This window comes from Peromyscus eremicus, unplaced genomic scaffold (assembly GCF_949786415.1).
Source record: "Peromyscus eremicus unplaced genomic scaffold, PerEre_H2_v1 PerEre#2#chrX_unloc_1, whole genome shotgun sequence".
Classification (NCBI taxonomy): domain Eukaryota; kingdom Metazoa; phylum Chordata; class Mammalia; order Rodentia; family Cricetidae; genus Peromyscus; species Peromyscus eremicus.
This window is the reverse complement of record NW_026734288.1, coordinates 7,064,928-7,087,721: the sequence shown is the minus strand read 5'-3', so window position 1 is coordinate 7,087,721 and position 22,794 is coordinate 7,064,928. Positions and strand designations below refer to the sequence as shown.

At 36.2% G+C, this 22,794-nt stretch overlaps 1 protein-coding gene across 1 annotated transcript in view; it reads left to right on the top strand.

The window, feature by feature from the left end:
• Nucleotides 1-19,909, top strand: part of LOC131900967 (zinc finger protein 100-like) — a 38,193-nt gene extending 18,284 nt beyond the window's left edge. The window contains exons 4-5 of the mRNA XM_059252270.1: nt 13,579-13,674; nt 19,710-19,909. Of these exons, the coding sequence (XP_059108253.1) occupies nt 13,579-13,674; nt 19,710-19,909 (296 nt within the window). The remainder of the gene's footprint in view (nt 1-13,578; nt 13,675-19,709) is intronic.
• Nucleotides 19,910-22,794: the final 2,885 nt, after the last annotated feature.

Below are 22,794 nucleotides of genomic sequence, written 5' to 3'. Positions count from 1 at the left end.
TTTTTTCACAAGACAACACATACTACAGATAACACCTCTGCAGTAAAACAGTGGGTTCTTTAAGTGCAATTATTCAACAGTATAGAATAGTGTATGGGCCTTCTGTTTGATCAATGTTCTGTGTACACGTTTGTGTGGTGTGTGTATGTGTATGTTTCTCTCTTGTAGCTTTTTGTCACAGTGTGAAAGGAGTTAGCTCTGTACTTAGAAAACATTGGCTCTGAATAACAAAAAAAACTTGGTCACATTTTAAGAAGTGACATTATGGAACAAGTTATGTCAACCATACTGGGTGTTCCTTTAATTATGTCAATTAAGTGGAGTAGTTGAATACTGAGGTGCAAGACACTAATGGGCTTCTACGCTGAAGTATGGGCTTGAAAAATGTAAGACTGCTCACTGCATACCTGCTTTATCATGTGCCTAAATTTAATCATGTGCAAACTTGTTTATGTGTAGGCGTTGAGGCATATTGTTTTTTTAATTGAAATTTCCAGGAAAACACACAGTACTTTCCATTTCCAATGTACCACAAACTAGTTCAGATAATTTTTCTTCATTTCCTCAGAGCTATAATATTGGGAGCCATCAATAAAGAGAAACTTAAAGGTAAAATAGAGGGAGGATTATGAGGAATAAATTAATAATGTCTTTGAAATGACTTCTAATTGCAGTTTGAACAATGTGGAGATCCAAGTTTAGTAGGAGAAAAGAGGTAACATTTAACTCAAACCTAGTGGAGCATATGTATGTTATGCTTTCAGAGTGTTTCTCTGCCTTATGTCCATGAATGGAAATGTGTTTGTTTCAGAAAAACATAGCTGGTCAATTTGTGTCAGACATACATTCTCTTTGATCTTAAATTAAAAATCTTTGGTAAAGAACCTTCTGATAAAAGCATGGTTAAAGAAGGAATCTTTTCACGAACCAGGCAGATTCCTCACCTAATCTCAGTGAGTCTAGAGTGCCTTCTGCAGGTGTGGAATTTATATAGTAAGGTCAGACTAGATGATACCATACAACTAATAAGCATGCAATTCAGATACCAGATTTGTCTTGTAGGAAGCTATTAGTGTCCATGCAGTTACCAAATAAATTTCTGGGAAAATACAGGCAAATTAACATAATTGTAATTTGTTATGCTTGCTGCGAGTAAGGAGAAGCATGATTGTTATTGTTATCCTTCTGTCTATTTCTCTAAACTGACTACATTTAATTCTACCCCAGTTTTATTTCCTTCCTCCTACTCTGGGTTCCAATCTTTTTCTTCCTGCAGAGTCTTGACATACATATCTGGACTATGGTGAGAGGTTTATTCATTTATGAAGGAGGTGGTTATCCTGCAAAATTCTCTATACAAACAAGGTCATTTTATCTTCTTCAGTTTAGGATTAGTTTTTCTTTAATCTTGTTTATGACCTTTTAAAATTTGACTTTCTATCCAAGAATAGGAATTAGTGTTCATTAGAATCCTATTTAAAAAATGTGCATAGGCTGCAGTAACTAAAAACTGAATATTGAAATTTAAACAACACCAAGGAATTCCGGGGCATTCATTTCTGCACATAGACATGCATATCATAAAGCCCCGATTCTAGTAAATACCTTACCTAAGTGCAAGAAAAAGACAAAAAAAATTAAAGGTTTGCCTACTTTCTTCCAAATATTAAAGGGGTGTTTGAGTAATTACTATGGAACTCATGTAGAAAACAAAAAGAACCTTAGTATGTGTGCAGATTTCTATGTAGTGAATGCCAGTTCCATGGATTGGTCAATTAATTGTATCATGGTACCTAATGAGAAAAGTCAGTGGAGACTTTAGAGATGAATTCATTGCCCTCATGCTTCTTGGACACAAGAAACTAGATTTCTTACCTAGTTGAAGAATTACTTTCATCTGAGAATACTACACAGACACTGTCTGTTATCCTCCTTGGGAGCCTTATTTTGCTTTAATCATCTAACACAAAGAAAAAGAATGTGAGAATTTTTAATGCTTCTCAATGTCAGCAGTGTTCAGCCTCCCTTTGAAATGCCATCTTGACTCTGCTAGCTATAGCATGTCAATTTAACCAGGTTGCCAGGTCTGTACTAAAGTCATTCATGATGCTGGCCAAACAGACTAAGTACCTGAATACATGAAAGTAGTTTTGTCTACCTTCAGAAGCTCATGTTGTTCTACATCTCTGCTCTGTTATAGTACACTGAGTTAGAATTTTAATCCTGCCTTTCAGTCTCTTTTGTGGTAGAATATATATGAGCCTTTTCTTGCTTTGAAACCCAAAATATTATCAGGAAGGTGAAATTTTGAGATAAAAGTTTCCTGAGAGGATCCAGAGACAAGAGTAAAAAAAATGGCTTTTTCTCAGGTAAGTGTATTATGTGTGGAAGTGGGACATGTTGTCTGTTCTCCTAGAAAAGCTTCTTTTTCGAAGATCCCAAACCTTTACATTACCCCTCAGTTTTTACAAGACTTTCGTTTTCTTTTTCTGAACTGATTGTTAAGGGAAAGTCTTTAGAATTCATGTCTCATAAGTGTGTGCTCCTGTCCACTATGTTCTCATCATTTTATTATTTTTTTTATTTTTTGTTATTTGTTTTGTTTTTTCAAGACTAGGTTTCTCTATGTAGCTTTGTGCCTTTCCTGGAACTCACTCTGTAGCCCAGGCTGGCCTCAAACTCATAGAATCCACCAAGCTCTGCCTCCTGAGGGCTGAGTTTAAAGGTGTGTGTCATTGCCACCGGGCTATTTTTTTTAGCATAAATTCTCTGCATTAATGCATGATGTAGCCTTTTGATATGCAAAAAACATGCATACACATGTCCTACTGAAAATGGAATTGAGTCATCTCTTATGAATGAGAAACAAACCATGTTCCATGATCCTTCTTCCTAGGTATTTATTTGCTCAATGTAGACTGTTTCAAGAAAGAGGCACTGTGAAAAAGGGTGGCATATCTTTCCATCAATGTATAATGATTAAAGTAGTAGTATTGATATGAAAGACATACTGTGTTATATACTATGATAAAGTATTTAAATGTAATACAAACTTCCAAATGGAATTTGTCAGTCATAAGCTGGTGTGAAATTATCCTATCAGGTGAGTTTTCTTCTGTTTGCTATTCTGTTTTGTGACTAGATTATAGATTCTATTCCATCATTTCTCTGTGTAAACTACTAACCTCCTTGTGAACCTGCAATAACCTTCTGTTGTGCTGAGACCTGCTACCAATCTCTCCTCTGGAAGCTGATACTAATGTTCTTGCTCTGGCTGTGTGCTTTTGTCTTTGCCTTCACCACTTAGAGGTCACTGTTTTGTCTTCAACAGTAATAACAGTTCTAAGGAATTTACAGAGCAATGTGAAAATTCAATAAGGGTCAAAGTAGAAGGTAATCTTTGTCTTTAGGTGTGACCTGTACTCCTTCTCTACAGAGTAGGATGCCTCTATGGCTTTATATTTGTGTTGCTTACTATGGCCCGACATGAGCCTTTGGAAGCTCAAAACAACAAATGTTGTGAAATATCCTTATTTTGAGCCACAACTTTAATCATTTCTTAAAGCGATCCACCTACTAAGAAAAAGCATTCAAATATATGAGCTTCTGGGGGCCATTTTTGTTGAAACCACCACAAACTCAAAAAGAATTAAACCATGCCTTTCACAGGCCATTTCACTTGATAGGTTGTGGTATGTGAAAGAGGCAGTGGCACCTGTGCAACATAGGTCCATTTAAACTGTCCTTATATATGTGGATGCATGTGCTCTAGAATTTTTCTACAGTATTAGTTTTCCAAATGTGCTTAGAGTTGATTATAGCTCCTCATAGTTTCTGAAATGTGTAGCATGAATCTTAAAAGTTCTTATTAATAAAATCAAACCTGAGCCAGGTATTGGGGTGAACTGGAAGATCAGAGAACCAGAACAAGCCACAGCTACCTCACCTCGCTGCCGGATCCTCAGCTGGTCTTGTTTCCTCAGACTGGAGGCCTCTAAATCCTCATCCAGAATGGGTCTCAGCTGAACTGGGCTGCTCCAAAGCCTGAAAGCTTAACCAGCCAAAATGCTTCTAGTTACTGGTCTTCACACCTTATATACCTTTCTACTTTCTACCACCACTCCCTGGGATTAAAGGCTTGCTTTCTGGGATTAAAGGTGTGAGGCACTGTGACTGGCTGTTTCCAATATGGCCTTGAACTCACAGAAATCCAGAGGGATTTCTACCTCTGGAATGATAGCATTAAAGGTGTGAGTGCAACCATTTTCTAGCCTTTGTATCTAGGGGCTGTTCTGTCTCTGACCCCAGATAAGTTTATTAGGGTGCACAATACTTTGGGGAACATAGTACCACCACAGACACGTCCTTCACTCCCATCAGCGATGAAGAGAAAATTACAAAATTTAATTAAACATTAGGAAATTACTACAATGTATTTGTTCATGGAAGGTTTTCTTTTAACATCCTTATCTTTTTGTGAAGTAGCATGAAACAATCTGTTCCTAGGTAAGATGTAGTTCAAATCTACAGTTCACATCTGAAAATCCAGATTTTTAAACATAAAACCTGTTTGAGGTCCCCAAAAGAAGTTATGAATATTAGCTATCCATTAACTTTTGAATATGGTTTTGGAGTTCAATATACTCTTTTGAGCTCCTATGCAAATGCTCACTGACAAATTGGAAGCAAGATCTGATTTTAGAAAAAAATCAGCTTCAGGCTTGCATGCTGAAATTCAACTTGTGAGTCTGCTCTTATGATCCTGTGTGTCTTTGAGCAGTTTGTGCTCTGTTCTTGGCTCTGCTTCAGGAGCTCACAACTGTCAGCTATTTATTCCTGTATAGCAAGTTGGGAAAGGGGAGCAAGTGGGATATCCCTTTCTTTTCATTATATCACTAGAAAAATATCCATATAGAATCACTGAAATGCCTGGGACATCACAATTCCTCCTCTTTTCCAAAGCCTACCATTTGTCCATATTCTTCAAACTAGGTATAAATCCTTCATTTTATTTCTTTTTGTTTGTTTGTTTTTTTCGAGACAGGGTTTCTCTGTGTAGCTTTGCACCTCTCCTGGAACTCACTTGGTAGCCCAGGCTGGTGTTGAACTCACAGAGATCCGCCTGGCTCTGCCTCCCGAGTGCTGGGATTAAAGGTGTGTGCCACCAACGCCCGGCGATATATTTCTATATTGAATGTATATCCATCTGTCTCCCTTTGCCAGAATTATGAGAATGTAAATTATCTTTGCTGGTCTTGACTAACAATCACAAACCCAGACTCACAAAACATATTTAATTCTTGATTACCCAACTAATGCCAGTTCCATAGCTGTCTACTCATCATGTCCGCAGCACATATATCACACTATCCTCCCTCTCAGAACAGATCTTTTTGAAAATTTTTATAAATTACTTACAACAGAATACGTTATTTAGTTAACTTATTCTCCTATCAGCCATTAAAGCATTTGGCAAATTAACATAAATTAGAACAGTATTTCTTTATGGGCCTATTGACATTGAAAAATATAGTCATAGACTTCATTCTGGAGGAGTAGGGTTGCCTGGTCTCTAATCAGTCACAAAATGTTGAAGAACTATATCAACCTGATTTCTCCAGGTGGTAATTAAAATTTTCTTGCACCATTCTGAGTTTTTTCCAGTGATTTCTATCAAGTGTAAATAGGAGACATAACTGGTTTTTGTAAATGAATCTCACATACGCATTTTTGTTTTAAAAGTATTGAAGACACAGAACTTGCATGTTGTGTTGTGGTTTCTCCTCATATGGCACAGAACACTTGATCTCAGATTTATTTTTCTGTGTTCCTGTGCTCTGTCTATCTGTATTTTCTTCCTTTTCTCAGCACTCCACTTTGATCTGTCAATGGTGACATACTGGACAAGAAAACAATAACCCAATAGTTTCTATTCAAACAAGAGAGAAGTTATCTGAGTTCCAGAATGAAATTGTATTCATAATTTCCTATTAAGAAAGAAAATGGTCTGCTTATTTAAGTACTAATGAGTCTTGAGAGTAGCACATCTCCAATAAAACTTATAGACAGAAATAAACATGAACAACCCACAACAAATATGACCTCTTCTTAGAATTTATGAAGGTAAATACCAAACTTGTCACCAAATAAGCAAATAAATTTGAACTAACTTTATAAGTTGAAAAATGACTTATCTAACCCAGAAATATTTGTTTCTTCAATGCTTTACATCAGGAATTTTTCCATGTAAATGTAAATTTTATAACTCCTTTTAAACTTAAAGGAAGCTTAACTTATTTTAGTGAATAAAGTGTATTATATTTAATGATATTATACAAATCTCTATCTAGGTTAGAAAATTATCTACATCATTCAATTCTAACCCTTTATTTGTAACTCTAGGAAATACTCATTTGTGTATGTATAAATGGGGCATATTGGATGATTATTCTAGATAAATATTAATGCAGAATATTTTATGGAAATAACTTACAAAGAGCTATTATAAGTGGCTATAATAGCATTTCAATGACATTGAATTAGATTTAAAATATATGACATATTATGATAATGAATTATTTTTGGTCCTTAATGAATACTATAATACTAAACACATTATTTCCCATAAATATATTTCAGATCTCCTACTATACAGTATGTGGTTTTACATTTAAGGTGAAATATATTAAGCTAAAGCTATGTTGTAAAGAGACAATATGAGATTAGTGTTTTGCTTATGTGTGTGTATGTGTGAATGGCCATGTGTGGTCTCATGCCTTCTGGCATATTCTTACAATGCAAGGAAATGTCCAAACAAAAAAACTTAAATTCACTTGAGATGCTCTGCTGAACATTGTTGTTTGAAGAAAGTCACAGTTGAAAGATGATTTGGGCTCATGCTTCTCTTATTTCCAAGAGTAATGATGAGAATATGTGAATAAAATGCTCCTCATCTCATGGAAAGGGATCATCTCCTGGTTACTGCCTTTTTATACTTATAACCTCTAAGCAGCTCAACTTCTGAGAAAGCTTCACAAATGTCTTCCTATTTAAAAGCTGAGACTCTGTCAGAAGTTCTGTATTGCTAGATAACAGTCCATTGTGATGGGGATCCACAACTATGGTATTTAATAGGTTTCTTGTACGTTACTACTCATGATAAAGCAGACCATGTGATACACATTCCTCATTAAGCATAAACATTCAGATTCCTCATAGTTTTTATCAGTAAATCACTTTCCTGTCAGATCAGAAAAATTGTTTCACTTTTTCTAGGGCAAAAATAGTGTTTGTCATCTTTAATGATTGCCATTCTCATTGTGATGGAAAGAAATTCAATATTGGATTTAAGTTGTATCTCTCACTGAGTAAGAAAAGTGTGTGGTTCTACATCATACCTTTTGGAAATTACCAATTCAAATATTGAGAAATAGCTGTCCATGCAATTTGTCTTTTATTTATTTTCCTTCTTAAATAACTTGAGATTGTATTTTGACACTAACTCATGAATTGTAGGTTGCTTTTTTATGTAGCAGTTTAATAATGTGACCATTTATCAGACTAAAAATATTAATCACTCCCCTAAGGACCAGAATATACTCAATCAGGGGTATGCCCAATAAATGGTTTCCATCATGAGAATTACTTTCTACAGTTGCCCTGAATTTGAGTTTGAAAGTGGATTATCCTATGAAATTGTACTCACTAAGGTATCAATGAGTATATCTTAACAGACCAGTTGCTATTCTATGTTGTAGGCTTCTTCAGGGTCTGTGGTGGTTTCAAATAAAATGGCCCTCAAAGGGACTGGCATTATTAGGACATATGGTTTTGTTGGAATAGGCATGGCCTTGTTTGAGGAAATGGGTCACTGGGGGTCGTAGTTGTGGTTTCAGATATGCTCAGGCTACTCCCAGTATCTCAGTTCACTTCCTATTGCCTTCTCAAGATGTAGAACTCACAGCTACATGTCCAGAATCATATCTCCCTTCACTCAGCCATGTCCCAGGATAATGACAATGGAGTGAGCCACTGAACTGTAAGCTACCCAATTAAATGTCTTCTTTTATAAGAGTTGCAGTGGTCATAGTGTCAATTCACAGCAATAGAAATTCTAAGACAGATGTTTGTAGTAACAACTGGGATATTACTGTAGTAGACCTGACCATGATGTTGTTTAGAGGAATTTGACTATAGTATTTTGGGGTAGGAAAGCAGTGAAATGCTTTAAGTAGGGATAAGTCAGCCAGAGTAGTAGACTGGAAGATTTTAACTGTGGGGCTTGGCTCAAGGATTCTCAATAAAAATAATTTTGGTATGTGGCTTAGACACCATATTTGTAATATTTTGTTGAATAATGTGGCTGCCTTTTGCCCTTGTCTGAAGAGTTTGCCTGTGGCCAAAGTGAAGAATGTTGGATTAATTCCATAAGCAAAGGAAATCTCAAAACAGCCTATTTAGACACTATTATTTATTTTCTAGTGTTCATACTTATAATGATTTATGACGTAAAGGAGCAAGCTGAGAAAAGAAAAATATAAAGTATATTTTGAGGAGAAAAGTAGTACCAGGAATCAGAATGGAGCTAAGTTCTTAGTTCAAGGAGATAAATGAAATGGAATAAAGTATGTGGTAACCCCAGGGAAAGATCCCATGGAGCAAAGTTTCTAACTTTTCAAAGCAAATTAAAGAAAATCTTAGAGCATGGTGAGGTCATGAATGTCTTTAATATCAGCACTCCAGAAGAAGAGGTCAGTGGAAGTCTGAGTTTTATGTCAATCTGACCCGCAGTGTAAATTCCAGTACAGCCAACCTTCAGCACTGAAGGAAAGCATGGAATAGGGAAATCTGGTGAGGATATAATTGAACAAGGAGGCTATGCTTCAGTGCCAACAAGCAGCAGATATGGCAGCTTTAGCCACCTGGCTTGGCTTTAGAATCAAGGATAGAAAACTCATTATTCAACCATATTCCATGACTAAGGAAAGCTGCTGAGGCCTGTCAAGTGTCAGAGGTGTCCCTGAATAGAGGATTGTGATTAACAGGCAGCATGCCAAGAGAGAGAGAGACTGAACCTAGCAAGGGCATCTGAAACCTCAAAGTCTACTTGCAGAATACACATTCTCAAAAAAGGCCACAGCAACTCCTGGAATGTCTCACCTACTTATCCCAACAGTAAGTCATTTGGGAAAAAAAGGGTTCAAATATACTAGCCTGTGCATGTTATTCTTATTCATACCACCACACATATTATATGATTATTAAATCATGTTTATAAGGAAATGGAATGTTTTGATTAATAGATAACCATGCAATACAAATATATGGAAGTACATAGAGAAAAACATGTATGAAAACAATGATACACATTAATCTTTTTTTTTCATTTTTCTTTATCAAGAAATTTTCTACTCACTCTACATACCACCCACAGATCCTATCTCCTCTCTCCTCTTACCCTCTGGCCCTCCCTTCCAAGCCACCCCACATCTCCACATCCCCCAAAGCAAGGTCTCCCATAGGGAGTCAGCAGAGCCAGGCACACTGAGCCTAGGCAGGTCCAAGTCCCTCCACACTGCACCAAGGCTGTGCAAGGCATCATACCACAGGCACTGGGCCCCCCAAGCCTGCCTATGCCCCTTGGATGGATCCCGATCACCCTGTCTGGGTGCCCTCCAAACAGTTTGAACCACAAATCTGTCTTCTGTATCCAAAGGGCCTAGTCCAGTCCCATGGGGGTCCACAGCCACTAGTCTACCATTCATAGGCTTCTACCAGTGTTACATATTAATCTTAAGCAATAGCACATTACCACATTCTAGACTTTGAAATGTCTGTTGTATAAATCATTTCTATCTGTCTTCAGTGTGTCAAGGGTTAGAATGTGCTTCAATACAGAATGTCTTTCTGTTTGGTACAAGCCCATGGATTTTAGAACACGTTAACTTTAAAAGCTGGAAGGCTGCTACACAGACTACTTCCTATGCTCTTTGTGTGCCCATTATCAGAATGTTCTGGCATCAGCTTCAATTTGTGTTTCTTTCTAAGACAAGACTGTTAGCAATCTAGATTGTACTAATCTAACAATGAGGAAAGAAACCTGGCCACTCTATTTTGCACCTTGCATTTCTGCAACCTCATGTTCATGGCAGACATCCATGATCTCTGGATTTTTACTACCTAGAAAGAAATAGACAAGAAAAAGTTAGATAAAGTTGAAATACTCCATTTGAATATTGAAGTGAAATTTGAATTATTACTATGGCATTCCTTGAGAGAATCAAGATAAACAATACAGGTTATGATTGCAACTGAATGCAGTATCACATCCTATGGTTATATAGTAATTTTTTTAAACAAATGAACTGAGGAATAACTGGGTGGCAAAGAGTACTTATATTTAGGTGGATTTCACAATCAAAATTTCAACAAGAAAAATCTAGGTGGTTTGAGTTGAACTGTCTTCATTCACAACCAAAGCTATTAAACTGGATGTAGGCATGTCATATTAAGGTTTGCATAGGTATGGCATTTGATGGTGAATCCAAAAGAATTATCTTCCCTGTTCAAAAGAAACTTGAGAAAGAATCTAATAATTTGTTTCACTGTGAAACTGTGAAATGATGGAATTTTAAAATGAAACCTGGAAACAAAAATAATGCCTCATTGGAGACATTGGGGAGACATCAGTTTCCTGCTGTGCCTTGGGTGTAGGTAAGTATATTTCTTACCCAGTGAGAGAAATACTTTCAGGTGTTACTACCCCTCAGATTCCATCCACTATTTCAAATACATCTGTCAGTTATGCTTTAATTAATGATCTCAAGGAAATGAAATGTGAGGAAGGGGTCACTGCAACTTCTTACAGCTGTGTTCAGATTCAATTAAAAACGGCTGTGCACAGTATAAAGGATGGCACTGAAGCTACATACCCAGGTTGCAGAGATTTCCATGATCCACTAGAATAACAGACCCTCCCAGTGCAGGAAAGGAGAAGCTAAGTTTTGATCTGTCTCTAAAAGTTCATGGGTTTTTGCATCTCTGTTGTGTCTCAAGTCACTGATCGGGGACATTTTTTCCTGCTTTCTGGTCTCTGAGTATGGTATCAGGGAATGCAGATGCTGTTGCCTTTGCCCACAGAATAGTATCAGAAAGGTGAAACTTTAAGATAAACTTACTGACAGAATCCATAAGGAAGGAGAAGGACAGATGGCATGTTTTCAGGTAAATCCATGGACAAGGATAGGACAGGTAGACACTGCACAATTAAATGCTTCTTTGCAGAGCTCTCAACCTTCACTATAGTTCCTCATTGTAAGAAAACTATATTTTTTTATTATATTCTGAATATAAATTCTTTATTATCAGTGTCCTTTTGGTTCTACATCCTTCTTTCCACCCTTTCCTGCTTTTTTTATTTTACACTATGACTTTTCTACATGAGTTCTTGATCTGAAATATTTACAAATTTTATGATTTTAGAGATGCATGTTGAAACTCAATTCCTATTGTGGACAACTTCAGACATTATTTATCCCTGAAAAAAGGTGCATATTTGATGAAATGTTTAGATATTGGGAACTTTGATCTCACAAAAATGTCACAACATCCTCTCTCTTAATATGTAACATTTGAAACTTGCATATCGATTACTGATAACACAGCAAGTTCTTTAGTTAAATGCTTTTTTTTCTGGGCTAAATAGAGACTCAAACCATCATAACAATGAAAAATTGAATTTTCACTTCAGAGTCCATTGACTTTCAAGGACGTTGCCATCAATTTCTCCAAGGAGGAATAGGAATGCTTGGACACATCTCAGAGGGATTTGTACAGAGATCTCACATTGCAGAACTACAGCAACCTGGTTTCAATAGGTGAGAATAAATTCTTTCATGATTGCTGCTTAGCCCTAGAAATGTCTAGCAACTTGAATTAGTATTTTAAAATGTATTCTATCAATGAATTTCAATTATTTCTACATATTGGTGAGTGTAATATTGACTGAAAATTTTCTTATTTTAAGAGGTCTTTTAACTTATATTTTTGATTGTGAGCCTAGCCTTTAATGGCTGAGCCAAGACTGGCCACACTAGTGGAAGCCCATGAATTGTGGACTGGTAGCTGTGGAGCCCCCATGGGACTGGACTAGGCCGTCTGGATACAGAAGACAGTTGTTTGGCTCAAACTGTTTGGGGGGCACCCAGGCAGGGGGATTGGGATCTGTCTCTGGTCTATGGGTGGGCTTCTGGAAACTGGTGCCTGTGGTGTGACACCTTGCACAGCCTTGGTGCAGTGGGAAGGGACTTGGACCTGCCTAGGCTCAGTGTTCTGGGATTTTCTGACTCCCCATGGCAGACCTCGATTTTGGGGATGTGGGGATGCAGGGTGGCCTTGGAAAGAGGGCTGTGGCATGAAAGGAAGGAGGAGGAGGGGTCTGTGGATAGCATGTGGAGTGAGTAGAAAATTTCTTAATAAAGAAAGATGAAAAACAAACAAACAAACAAAAAACAAAACAAAACAAAAGGTCTTTTAATTTAGCCTAATTGCTGTGGGATGTTCTGTATGGCAAATGTGTTGCTCTGATTGGTTAGTAAATAAAACACTGATTGGCCAGTAGTCAGGCAGGAGGAAGTATAGGTGGGACAAGAAGGAGAATTCTGGGAAGTGGAAGGCTGAGTCAGAGACACTGTCAGCTGCCGCCATGACAAGCCACATGTGAAGATGCTGGTAAGCCACGAGCCACGTGGCAAGGTATAGATTTATAGAAATAGGTTAATTTAAGATATAAGAACAGTTAGCAAGAAGCCTGCCATGGCCATACAGTTTGTAAGCAATATAAGTCTCTGTGTTTACTTGGTTGGGTCTGAGCGGCTGTGAGACTGGTGGGTGAGAGAGATTTGTCCTGACTGTGGGCCAGGCAGGAAAACTTTAGTTACAAATGGCGCCCAACATGTTGGCAAGAGTTTCCACCTAAAACCTGAGAAAAGATTCTAAAACGGAGCTAAAAACAGCTTCCTAATTGTCTCTCTCAAATGAGCGGCAGCCTGCCGGTTTGAGCTAATGTTGGGTTCCTAGTGTGTGCGCTCGACCTGCTGTATGATGGGAATGAGGCCTCTGCAAGTGGCACATTAAGCTGCATGGTGGATTAAGCCTTTGCTAGTACAAAACAAAAATGAGGTTTCTGGGCTACATGCTGCTTAGATAAAAACATAGGCCACAATAGCTCCCAGAGCTGGTGGTAACCTGTGGGCCATGCAGGAAAACTTTAGTTACACGTAATACTTCCTTCAATCCAATTTTTTTTTTTTTGCAGTCAGTCAGTCAGTCAGTAGCAATAATGTTTGAATACAGTTTGATTATAATAGTTTTATTTTTGTAATGGGGTAATATAAGGAAAGTTGAATGTATACAAAATTAATATTATGGATTTCTTAAAAGTCTATAACACCTGTAATAAGAGTCCACTTAGGAGTCTTTCTTTATGTAACTTCATATCCACTGAGTAAAAGCCTGTGTTTGATCCCGTCTTTTTCCCATAATGTTAAGTAATTTTCATATCTCTCTTATAATTCCTAGGCCTTTCTGTATCAAAACCAGAGTTAGTCACCTGTCTTGAACAGAACAAGGAACCCTGGATCATGAACATAAGGGAAGTAGAATGTAGAGACTCAGGTAAGTTGGAAGGAAATTGGTTAATTTTTGGAGTACAAAGAAAGAAAAAAATAATAACTTCATTTGGATTAGCCCAGCTCCTCAGTAGAAGTGATGCCTGAGAATTTTATTTAGAATTGTGTACTAGGATCAAGCACACAGAGAATTTTACATGATTTTCCCTCATTTACAGAATAGTGTTTAGATGAAATTTAGAATGCCAATACCAATTTCACAATGTATGTGGTGCTTTATTTTGTATTCCAATACACGTCTGAATTTTTCTCCTATGTGACAGTGATTCTAGTGTTTTTCTGTGGTTTTTGAAAAATTTTACAATGTATCTGGATCAATTTATTGTTATTTCTTTTACCCCCTTGCATACCATCCCTTTATCACACTAACCTAATGTCCTGATTCCCACATCCCATCTCATTCTCTCTATCAAAGAAATAACAGAAAATACATTAAAAAATTGAGGAAGATTTCTGCTGGCCAACTATTTCTGAACACAAGGCTTTGAATATGATTGATATACCCTGATGTTACTCAATTGAAAAACAGATTTTCTTACTCATGGAAGCTAAGAACTGCACATGTTCTAGTCAAAAAGTTGTGACTATTGGCCTACTTTCCATTTTAAAAGCTGAGATTTTTATCTTTCTTGAGCTTCTGTGAGTTTTGGCCTTGCTGTCACACACTTGGTGATTGTATGGCCATTATTCCTATAATATTTGAAAGCTTCTTCCCTGGAGTCATTTTCCATTTTTTGTCTTTATGTTCTCTCTGCATCCATTTATTCATATGTGCTTGAACCCTGATGCAAGGATTAAGACAAAAGAATCCCAGGTAGGGATTAGTTCTCCAAAATCTCTATATTAAGCTTCTCTAGTGAAGGATGAGTGATCCAGAAATCTAATGGTATAACAATATGGCATTATTTGTTGGCACACAATTTCAAGTTTGGATATTGGCTACACCATCATTTAGTAAAGATATTTAAATTGTTTTTAGATATATACATGTTTTTTTTGTTTTGTTTTAATAGTACTGGATTTAATTAATTTATGCGTGCAAGTATATTAGTACACACTTATTTTCTCCCCTCCGGCCCCCCTCACCCCCCCAGCCCGCCCCCATTCCCATCTCCTCCAGGGCAAAGCCTTTCCCACGGACTGAGATCAACCTGGTAGTCTCAGTTCAGGTAGATCCAGTCCTCTCCTTCCAGGCCGTGCCAAACGATCCTGCTTAGGCATCAGGTTTCAAACAGCCGACTCATGCAATGAGCACAGGACCCAGTCCCACTGCCTGGATGCCTCCCAAACAGATCAAGCCAATCAACTGTCTCACCCATTCAGAGGGCCTGATTCAGTTTGTGACCCTTCAGCCATTGGTTCATAGTTCATGTGTTTCCGTTCGTTTGGCTATTTGTCCCTGTGCTTTATCCAACCTTGGTCTCAACAATTCTCACTCATATAAACCCTCCTCATTCTCACTAATTGGACTCCCAGAGATCCACCCGGGGCCTAGCCATGGATCTCTGCATCCAGATCCCTCAGTAGTTGGATGAGGTTTCTAGCATGACAATTGGGATCGCTCAATGACAGAGATATGGAATGAGATCTACATGAACAGCCTGGATATGAGTGGGGGTAGTGAAGGGCGAGGGTTGAGGGAAAGAGAGCTTGGGGGTGCAGGAGATCCCAGCTGGATCAACAACAGAGAGGGAGAAAAAGGAATAGGAGACCATGGTAAATGAATACCACATGAGAATAGGATGAAGCAAAGTGCTTAAGAGGCCCACAGAAATCCACAAAGATACCCCCACAACAGACTGCTGGCAATGGTTGAGAGTCAGCCCGAACTGACCTACTCTGGTAATGGGATGGCCAAACACCCTAATTGTCGTGATATATACATGTTTTAAAAAGCTTCTACAGAAGTACAGTTGTCTGTGTTTCTTCAAAAGATTTCTACTGTGGTCCAGAGAGATAAAAATACTTTGCTGCAAATCTGATTACCAGAGTTCAATCACCAGGACACAGTGAGTGGAAAGAGGTTTCTGAAAACTACCATCCAATCATATACATGCCCACATATATAGTCAATAAATATATAAATATATTGTCAAGATTATCAAGAACAGGTCTATAATCATAGTTACTCCTCTTTGTAATTAAAATTCATTTAAATTTTCTGATATAAAATATATATTTTATACCAGAAAATACATATTTTATACCAGAACATTTGAATCAAGATTCTTATGCTTGGTGCTAAGGTTATTATCAGTCTCTCTTTCACCTATTGTACTGACTTTCCTTCCATCATAACTTAAAAATTGTCCCAAATTTTTGTTTCCCAATTCAGTGTCCCTCTATCTCAAATCCCTAATCAAAGAATTAAAGACACCTATTGAATGCTGTGACAAGGAGAATTGCCATCTGCCATGGGTTATCCCTGTTAGTGCTTGTCTAATGCAAAGTAGTGAGGCCTGAAATGATATAATCATTAACAATAAAGCTGGACTAACATTCTGAGGTTATATATTTTGTATATATACTTGAAAAAATATTTACATAAATATATAACTGTAACAATTATCAACTGGAGGTTATATTATTGATTTGAGGATATGGGAGGAGTTGGAGGAAAAGTGGCAGGGATAACGTTAAAATGAAATAATATAATTATATTTAAATTAAATTTACACTTAAAAAAGAATTTTTGAATTTCACAAGTAAATTCTGAGTTACGATATTTTACTTTGAAATAGAATTCTACATTTCAGTCTACTTTGAACATATAAATTTTATTCAGTAGGTGTTTTATCAATGTGGTGCTTTTGGGGAAACAAAATTTCTCTGTGTAACTGCCCTGGCTGTCCAGAACTTGCTCTGTAGTCCAGGCAGGCCTGGAACTCACAGAGATTTGCCTGTCTCTGCCCCCAGAGTTCTGAGATTAAAGCCTCCGTGTCCTGAGTGCTGGTTCTAAAGGCATGTGCCACCGCTGTCCGGCTTGCTTTATTGTGTTGTTGAATAGAAACTTATTAGATATCTAAGACTTTTTGCAAAATACACATTGTAATGCACTCTGACCACCATTCACAGTCTGCATTCAAGTCAGTGAAGAACACTTTAAGAAAAAGTCAGACTGTGATTCACATTGAAGGGCCATCTGGGATGGTTCTATCAGTTAGTTACACTAGGAAAAAACATAGTGAGGCCAAGATCAAGGTTTGCTTTCCTGACAACTAGTTTTATAGAGGAGAAACCCATCCATCTTAATGTTGCCCAGAACAACGTTGCCTAGTTGACACTATAGGCATTTTTTTTATTGTCTGGACATATGATTTACTTTTCTCACCTTTCCTCTTTTTTGAGACAGGGTCTGTAACCATGTAGCCCTGGTTGGCCAGAAACTGAATATGTAGATCAGGATGGCCTAATAACCATAGAGAATCACCTGCCTCTGCCTTCCAATTGCTGAGATGAAAGGCAAGTCTTTTATCAATAGATATTCCTACGAATCTGAAAAAATGAAAGACCTACAGAATTATCAATGTAATTGTGGGGATTTTGAAAGTTTCTGAACTCATGTTCATGAAGCTCTATGGACTTGATAGGCATATTTTTTCATGATCATTTTATTCTTTTTTCAACAATTACTCTTCCTAAATAACTACATATTAACATGTATTAAATAATCACAGAAAATCTATATGTGATTTTTTTTATTTCTATAACTTTGTCATTTATCTGTTTTGAAAGAATATTTTGATCTAAATTGATAATGCAATTTCAAAATAAAAAGAATATTTTTAATAATGGTTAATAGTTTCATTTTGTATTCTAACTATTATATTTACAGTTGTTAGTTACATTACATGCTCAAAGAAGACCTTCTCAAATTTTTTGTATTATAAAGTACTAGTTCATGAAATGGCCTTCTCCATATTCATCATATTTGGACATTAATTCCCTATGGAAGAAATACTGAAGATTTTTGTTTAAATCTTTTTGCTACTTACCACATATTGGTGTCATTTTATAAAAACGTTTGTATATTATTTTTTGTCTAATTCTACACAGTTAGATAATGATTGTCTTTCACTTCTTTCAGCTCTGTTTTGTTATCCCATTCATGAGTCATTCACAAAAGAGTATACAGAGGATACTTGCCAATGAGAAATATCAGGACAGTTTGAATGTAATAGCCTTGTTGAATTACACATGAGAGTTTGGACATGAAGATCTGAGAATGAAAAGCATGAATCATGTGCTGATGGAAATGATCTTTTTGTAGTCCCCATCACTGACATTCCTGACAGTATAGATGAAGAAGTTCCAGCTTCTCCTCACAAAGCTCACTCTGCATCATTTCCATTCAGATGCTGCAATTTCCATTCAACTATTCAAAATGACTCAAGACACACTGAAGGGAAACAACCAACATTCAAAGCATGTAGACAGTATTTCACCCACCCATCAAAATTTGAGGGGAATCCAAGATCCAGTTTTGGACAAATTCATAATAAATTTGGGAGGATCTACAGGAGATGCTCAGACCTTTTCAGAATTAATGTGGTTCATACTAGAGAAAAATGTGCAAATGTAAAATATGTGGAAAGTTGTTTTCTATGTTATCAGCATTTAAGAAGCATCATAAAATCTATTTAACAAAAAAACATACAAATGTCCAGAACATGACAAGTTCCATTTCCATGAATCAAAATATAGAGGTCATTGTAAAATCCATACTGAAGAAAATGCTTTCAAATGTACAGAGTATGGCAATTCCTTTGCCCATGGGTTTTCTCTTCATCTTCCTCAGAGAAGTAATTCAGGAGAAAAACTTTTCATATGTGAAGCACATGGCAGGCCTTTTATTCAGAGTTCAACACTTCATATTCATCAGACAAGCCACACTGTAGATAAACCTTACAGATGTAAAGAAAATGGCCAGTCACTTAACAAGGCCTCAAATTTTCAAGCTCATCAGACAGTATACATTGGAGATAAACTTTGCAAATGCAATATATGTGACAATCATTTACTAAGAGCTCAACACTTCAAATTCAAAAAAGAGTACATACTAGATTGAAGCCTTACAAATGAAAAGAATGTGGAAAGTACTTTATCAGATGCCCAACACTTAAAGTTCATCAAAGATTATACACTGTAGTGAAACCTTACATTTGTTATGTATGTGGAAATACCTTTAATGTAGGCTCTAATCTTAAAGTGCATCAAAGAATACACACTGGAGAAAAATCATACAAATGTTCAGATTGTGGCAAGTCAAAGGAACTCAAATCTTCATGTTCATCAAAGAATACACACTGGAGATAAACTTTGCAAATGCAATATATGTGACAATCATTTACTAAGAGCTCAACACTTCAAATTCAAAAAAGAGTACATACTAGATTGAAGCCTTACAAATGAAAAGAATGTGGAAAGTACTTTATCAGATGCCCAACACTTAAAGTTCATCAAAGATTATACACTGTAGTGAAACCTTACATTTGTAATGTATGTGGAAATACCTTTAATGTAGGCTCTAATCTTAAAGTGCATCAAAGAATACACACTGGAAAAAAATCATACAAATGTTCAGATTGTGGCAAGTCAAAGGAACTCAAATCTTCATGTTCATCAAAGAATACACACTGGAGAGAAACCTTATAAATGTTCAGATTGTGGCAAGTCATTTACTCGTAGTTCATCACTTCAAGTTCACCAAATACACACTGGAGATAAACTTTACCAATGTAAAGAATGTGGAAAGTCCTTTATTCAGATATCAGCACTTAAAATTCATGAAAGATTACACACTGGAGAAAAACCTTATAAATGTTCAGATTGTGGCAAGTCCTTTACTCAGAGCTCAAATCTTCATGTTCATCAGAGAACACACACTGGACAGAAACCTTATAAATGTTGAGATTTTGGCAAGTCCTATACTCAGAGGTCAAAACTTCATGTTAATTAAAGAATACACACAGTAGAAAAATCTTATAAATGTTTAGATTGTGGAAACTTCTTCACTCACAGCTCAAGTTTTCATATTCGTCAAAGAATACACACAGGATTACAATCTTAGAGATGCAAAGAATGTGAAAAGTTCTTTAGGCAGATCTCACATCTACAAAGACATCCCAAACTCCACACAGGAGGAAAATATTACAGATGTGAAAAATGTGGCAAGTTCTTTACCAGGGCCTCTACACTTCAAGTCCATCAAAGAATCCTAAATGGAGACAAAAGATAAAAATATACTGATTGTTACAAGTCCTTTGCCCATGATTCACATGTTCAAGGCCAATAAATACCCATTGAAAACAGAACCCTTAAAGTTGTAATGAATGTGTTATGTATTATGTCCTTTTCCCATGGATCATCTTCGCATAAACTCACTAAAACCATACATTGGAGAAAGCTTACAAATACAAAGCATGTGGGAAAATCTTATCTAGTTTTTTAAATCTTGATGATCATCACATAATCCATACTAGAACCTATACAATTTCAAGAATGTTGCAGGTGTTATGGAGTCCTCTGATATTCAAGCCTCACAGAGTATCACTAATGGGAAGAAACTTAACACATGTACAGAATTAAAAAAAAAATTCTTTACAAGAAGCTAAAAACTTAGAACATGTCAGAAAATTCATGAAAGAAACAAACTCAATTGGTAATTATTACCCCAGTACTCATGCAATTAAAGGATTCTCTATAATATGGATAACAGAACAAAATCTTTAGCAAATGTTCAAACCTTACTCAATGTCAGATGAGTGACATCAGGAAGCCATATGCTTGGTGTGATTTTAAAATATTTTACCAAGAAATAAAATTTATGTTCACAAAAAGTTCCTTAGGAAACAATCTACATACACAGCAATGAATCAAACAAAATTACACAATAATCATGTATTTAAATGACATAGGATTAATTTGACAAGATATGAAAGAAACAATAATTTAATATGTGAAGACTTATGCCAGGATAATATTATGGATAACTATTTCAAGTCAAAATCACTGCATAATTTACTGTATATTTTACAGTACAGGATATTGATCTTAGGCTGCTACAGCTTTTATATAAATATTTTTGTTTTGCTAATACTTGAGATTTTATAGAATATAATACAGATTTTTTAAACCAGTAATTATGCCAAAATTTTTTTCTCTCACTAAATACAATAAAACGTTCAATTTCTGCTGCTCTGGAATGTTGGATATTTATTTTATAATGATATTGTATAATTAATGCCAATTACTGCTTTACAGAAAATGTTCAAAACATGTCATGAAAATACGAAGCATATTGTTTTGGGAAAATATAACAGATTCATTCACCAGAAGTATATAAGGGGAAAAAAATAAGGCTTGAGTAGGTCTGTGAGTTAACTAGAGCTGTTTACATGGACGGCTCTAGATCAAGGACCAAGACATAGACATACACAAAAAGGCAAACAAACTTCCCCTCATCACCTGAGGGCTGAAACATTATAAATCCTCTTGTGATCTTATGAAGATGTTAATAGTTAGGGGGAAAAAACTCTCCACCATAATTTGCTCTTTTCAGAATTTAGGCTTCAACATTTCAAGGCTAAAGAGACAAAAAGTACTGAGATAAGTTGAACATGAGTATTTGCATAGCTTTAGATAGTAACTCTGCCTTTCTATTATCACCATGGTAAACCTTTAACTCTATTTGAATGTAGGTATTATTGAAAAAAAACTTGTGATGGTGATTTCACCTCAGAGAACACAGACACCTCACCCCAGCTTTTCTTTGGGTCCCAGTGTCATATCTGTCTGTTTTTTTCCTCATTCTCTCACCAATTTACTTAGATCTGTAACAAGAGAAATTCTGGACAGGAAAGCAAGAGACAATAGTCTCTATTCAAACAAGGAAGGAATTATTTGGGTGCTTGTAAGGAATTGTATTCATAATTTCCCACTAAGAAAGAAATTGCCTGGTTGGGAATTAAGCTCAGTGGTAGAGTGCTTGCCTAGCATGCATAAGGCCCTTGGTTCAGTCCTCAGCTCTGAAAAAAAAAGACAAAATAACAAGAAAGAAATTGCCTACTAATGAGCCTGAGATTAGAATTTCTGCAATAAAATTTTACAGACCGAAATGAACATTAACAACCATCAGCAAATTCTTTCTAGCATTAGAATCCATGAAAGTAAATATGAAACTAGTCCCTATATAAGCAAATAATCACAACTAGTTTTCAAAACTGGAAAGATGACTCATTTAATCCAGAAAATGTTGTTTCTTCAATGCCTGATCTCATAATTTTGTTCATGAACATGTAAACTTTTCAACTTGAAGAAAGATTAATTTATTTTAATGAACATGGTATATTATTTCATTGATGTAACACAAACATACATCTAAGATAGAAAGTTATACACATCATTTAACTATATCTCATTATTTGTAACTCTAGGTAAAATTAATCTGGATCCCCTATAATTGGGGCACAATGGTTGATTAGTCTAGAAAACATTTCTTGAAGAAATTTTTACTGAACTAACATGCACAATATTGATGCAGCCATATCTGTTGGGAAGGGCAAAAGTCAAAAAACCATCACAGCTGCCTGAAGATGATCCAGCAAACCTGAGCAGCATAATGGCTTCCATGCCATTTTAAATTTTGATCTTGATATGTTGCAGATTTCAGGATTTTTAATATTTGTACAATTTAGGGATATTGGATTGCTGGAAATTTTCTTATGAATGATTTATGTCATCTCCCATGATTTCTGCTTCTAAGCTTCTCCAGTAAAGGCCTGAGAATACTACCCCTTCTACTTTTAAAAAGATAGCTTTATTTATTTCACTATCTTTCTTAGCCTTGGAGATTTGGACACACATATAGAAGCCAGAGGTTTCTTATGAGGACATGAGATATTTTTAAAACATCTGTTCCTGTATTTATTAAGGAACAAGATAATCAAACCAAAGTAAACTTACAGAGGTCAACAAGATTTGATGGGCTAGAGGAGTTGGCCATAAATCAGTTTGCAAGCCCTTTCCCACTATACACTCAGACAATTACATGTCACATACATCATGAAAGTGAAATTAGCAAAAATTACCTCAGCCCCACACAGAA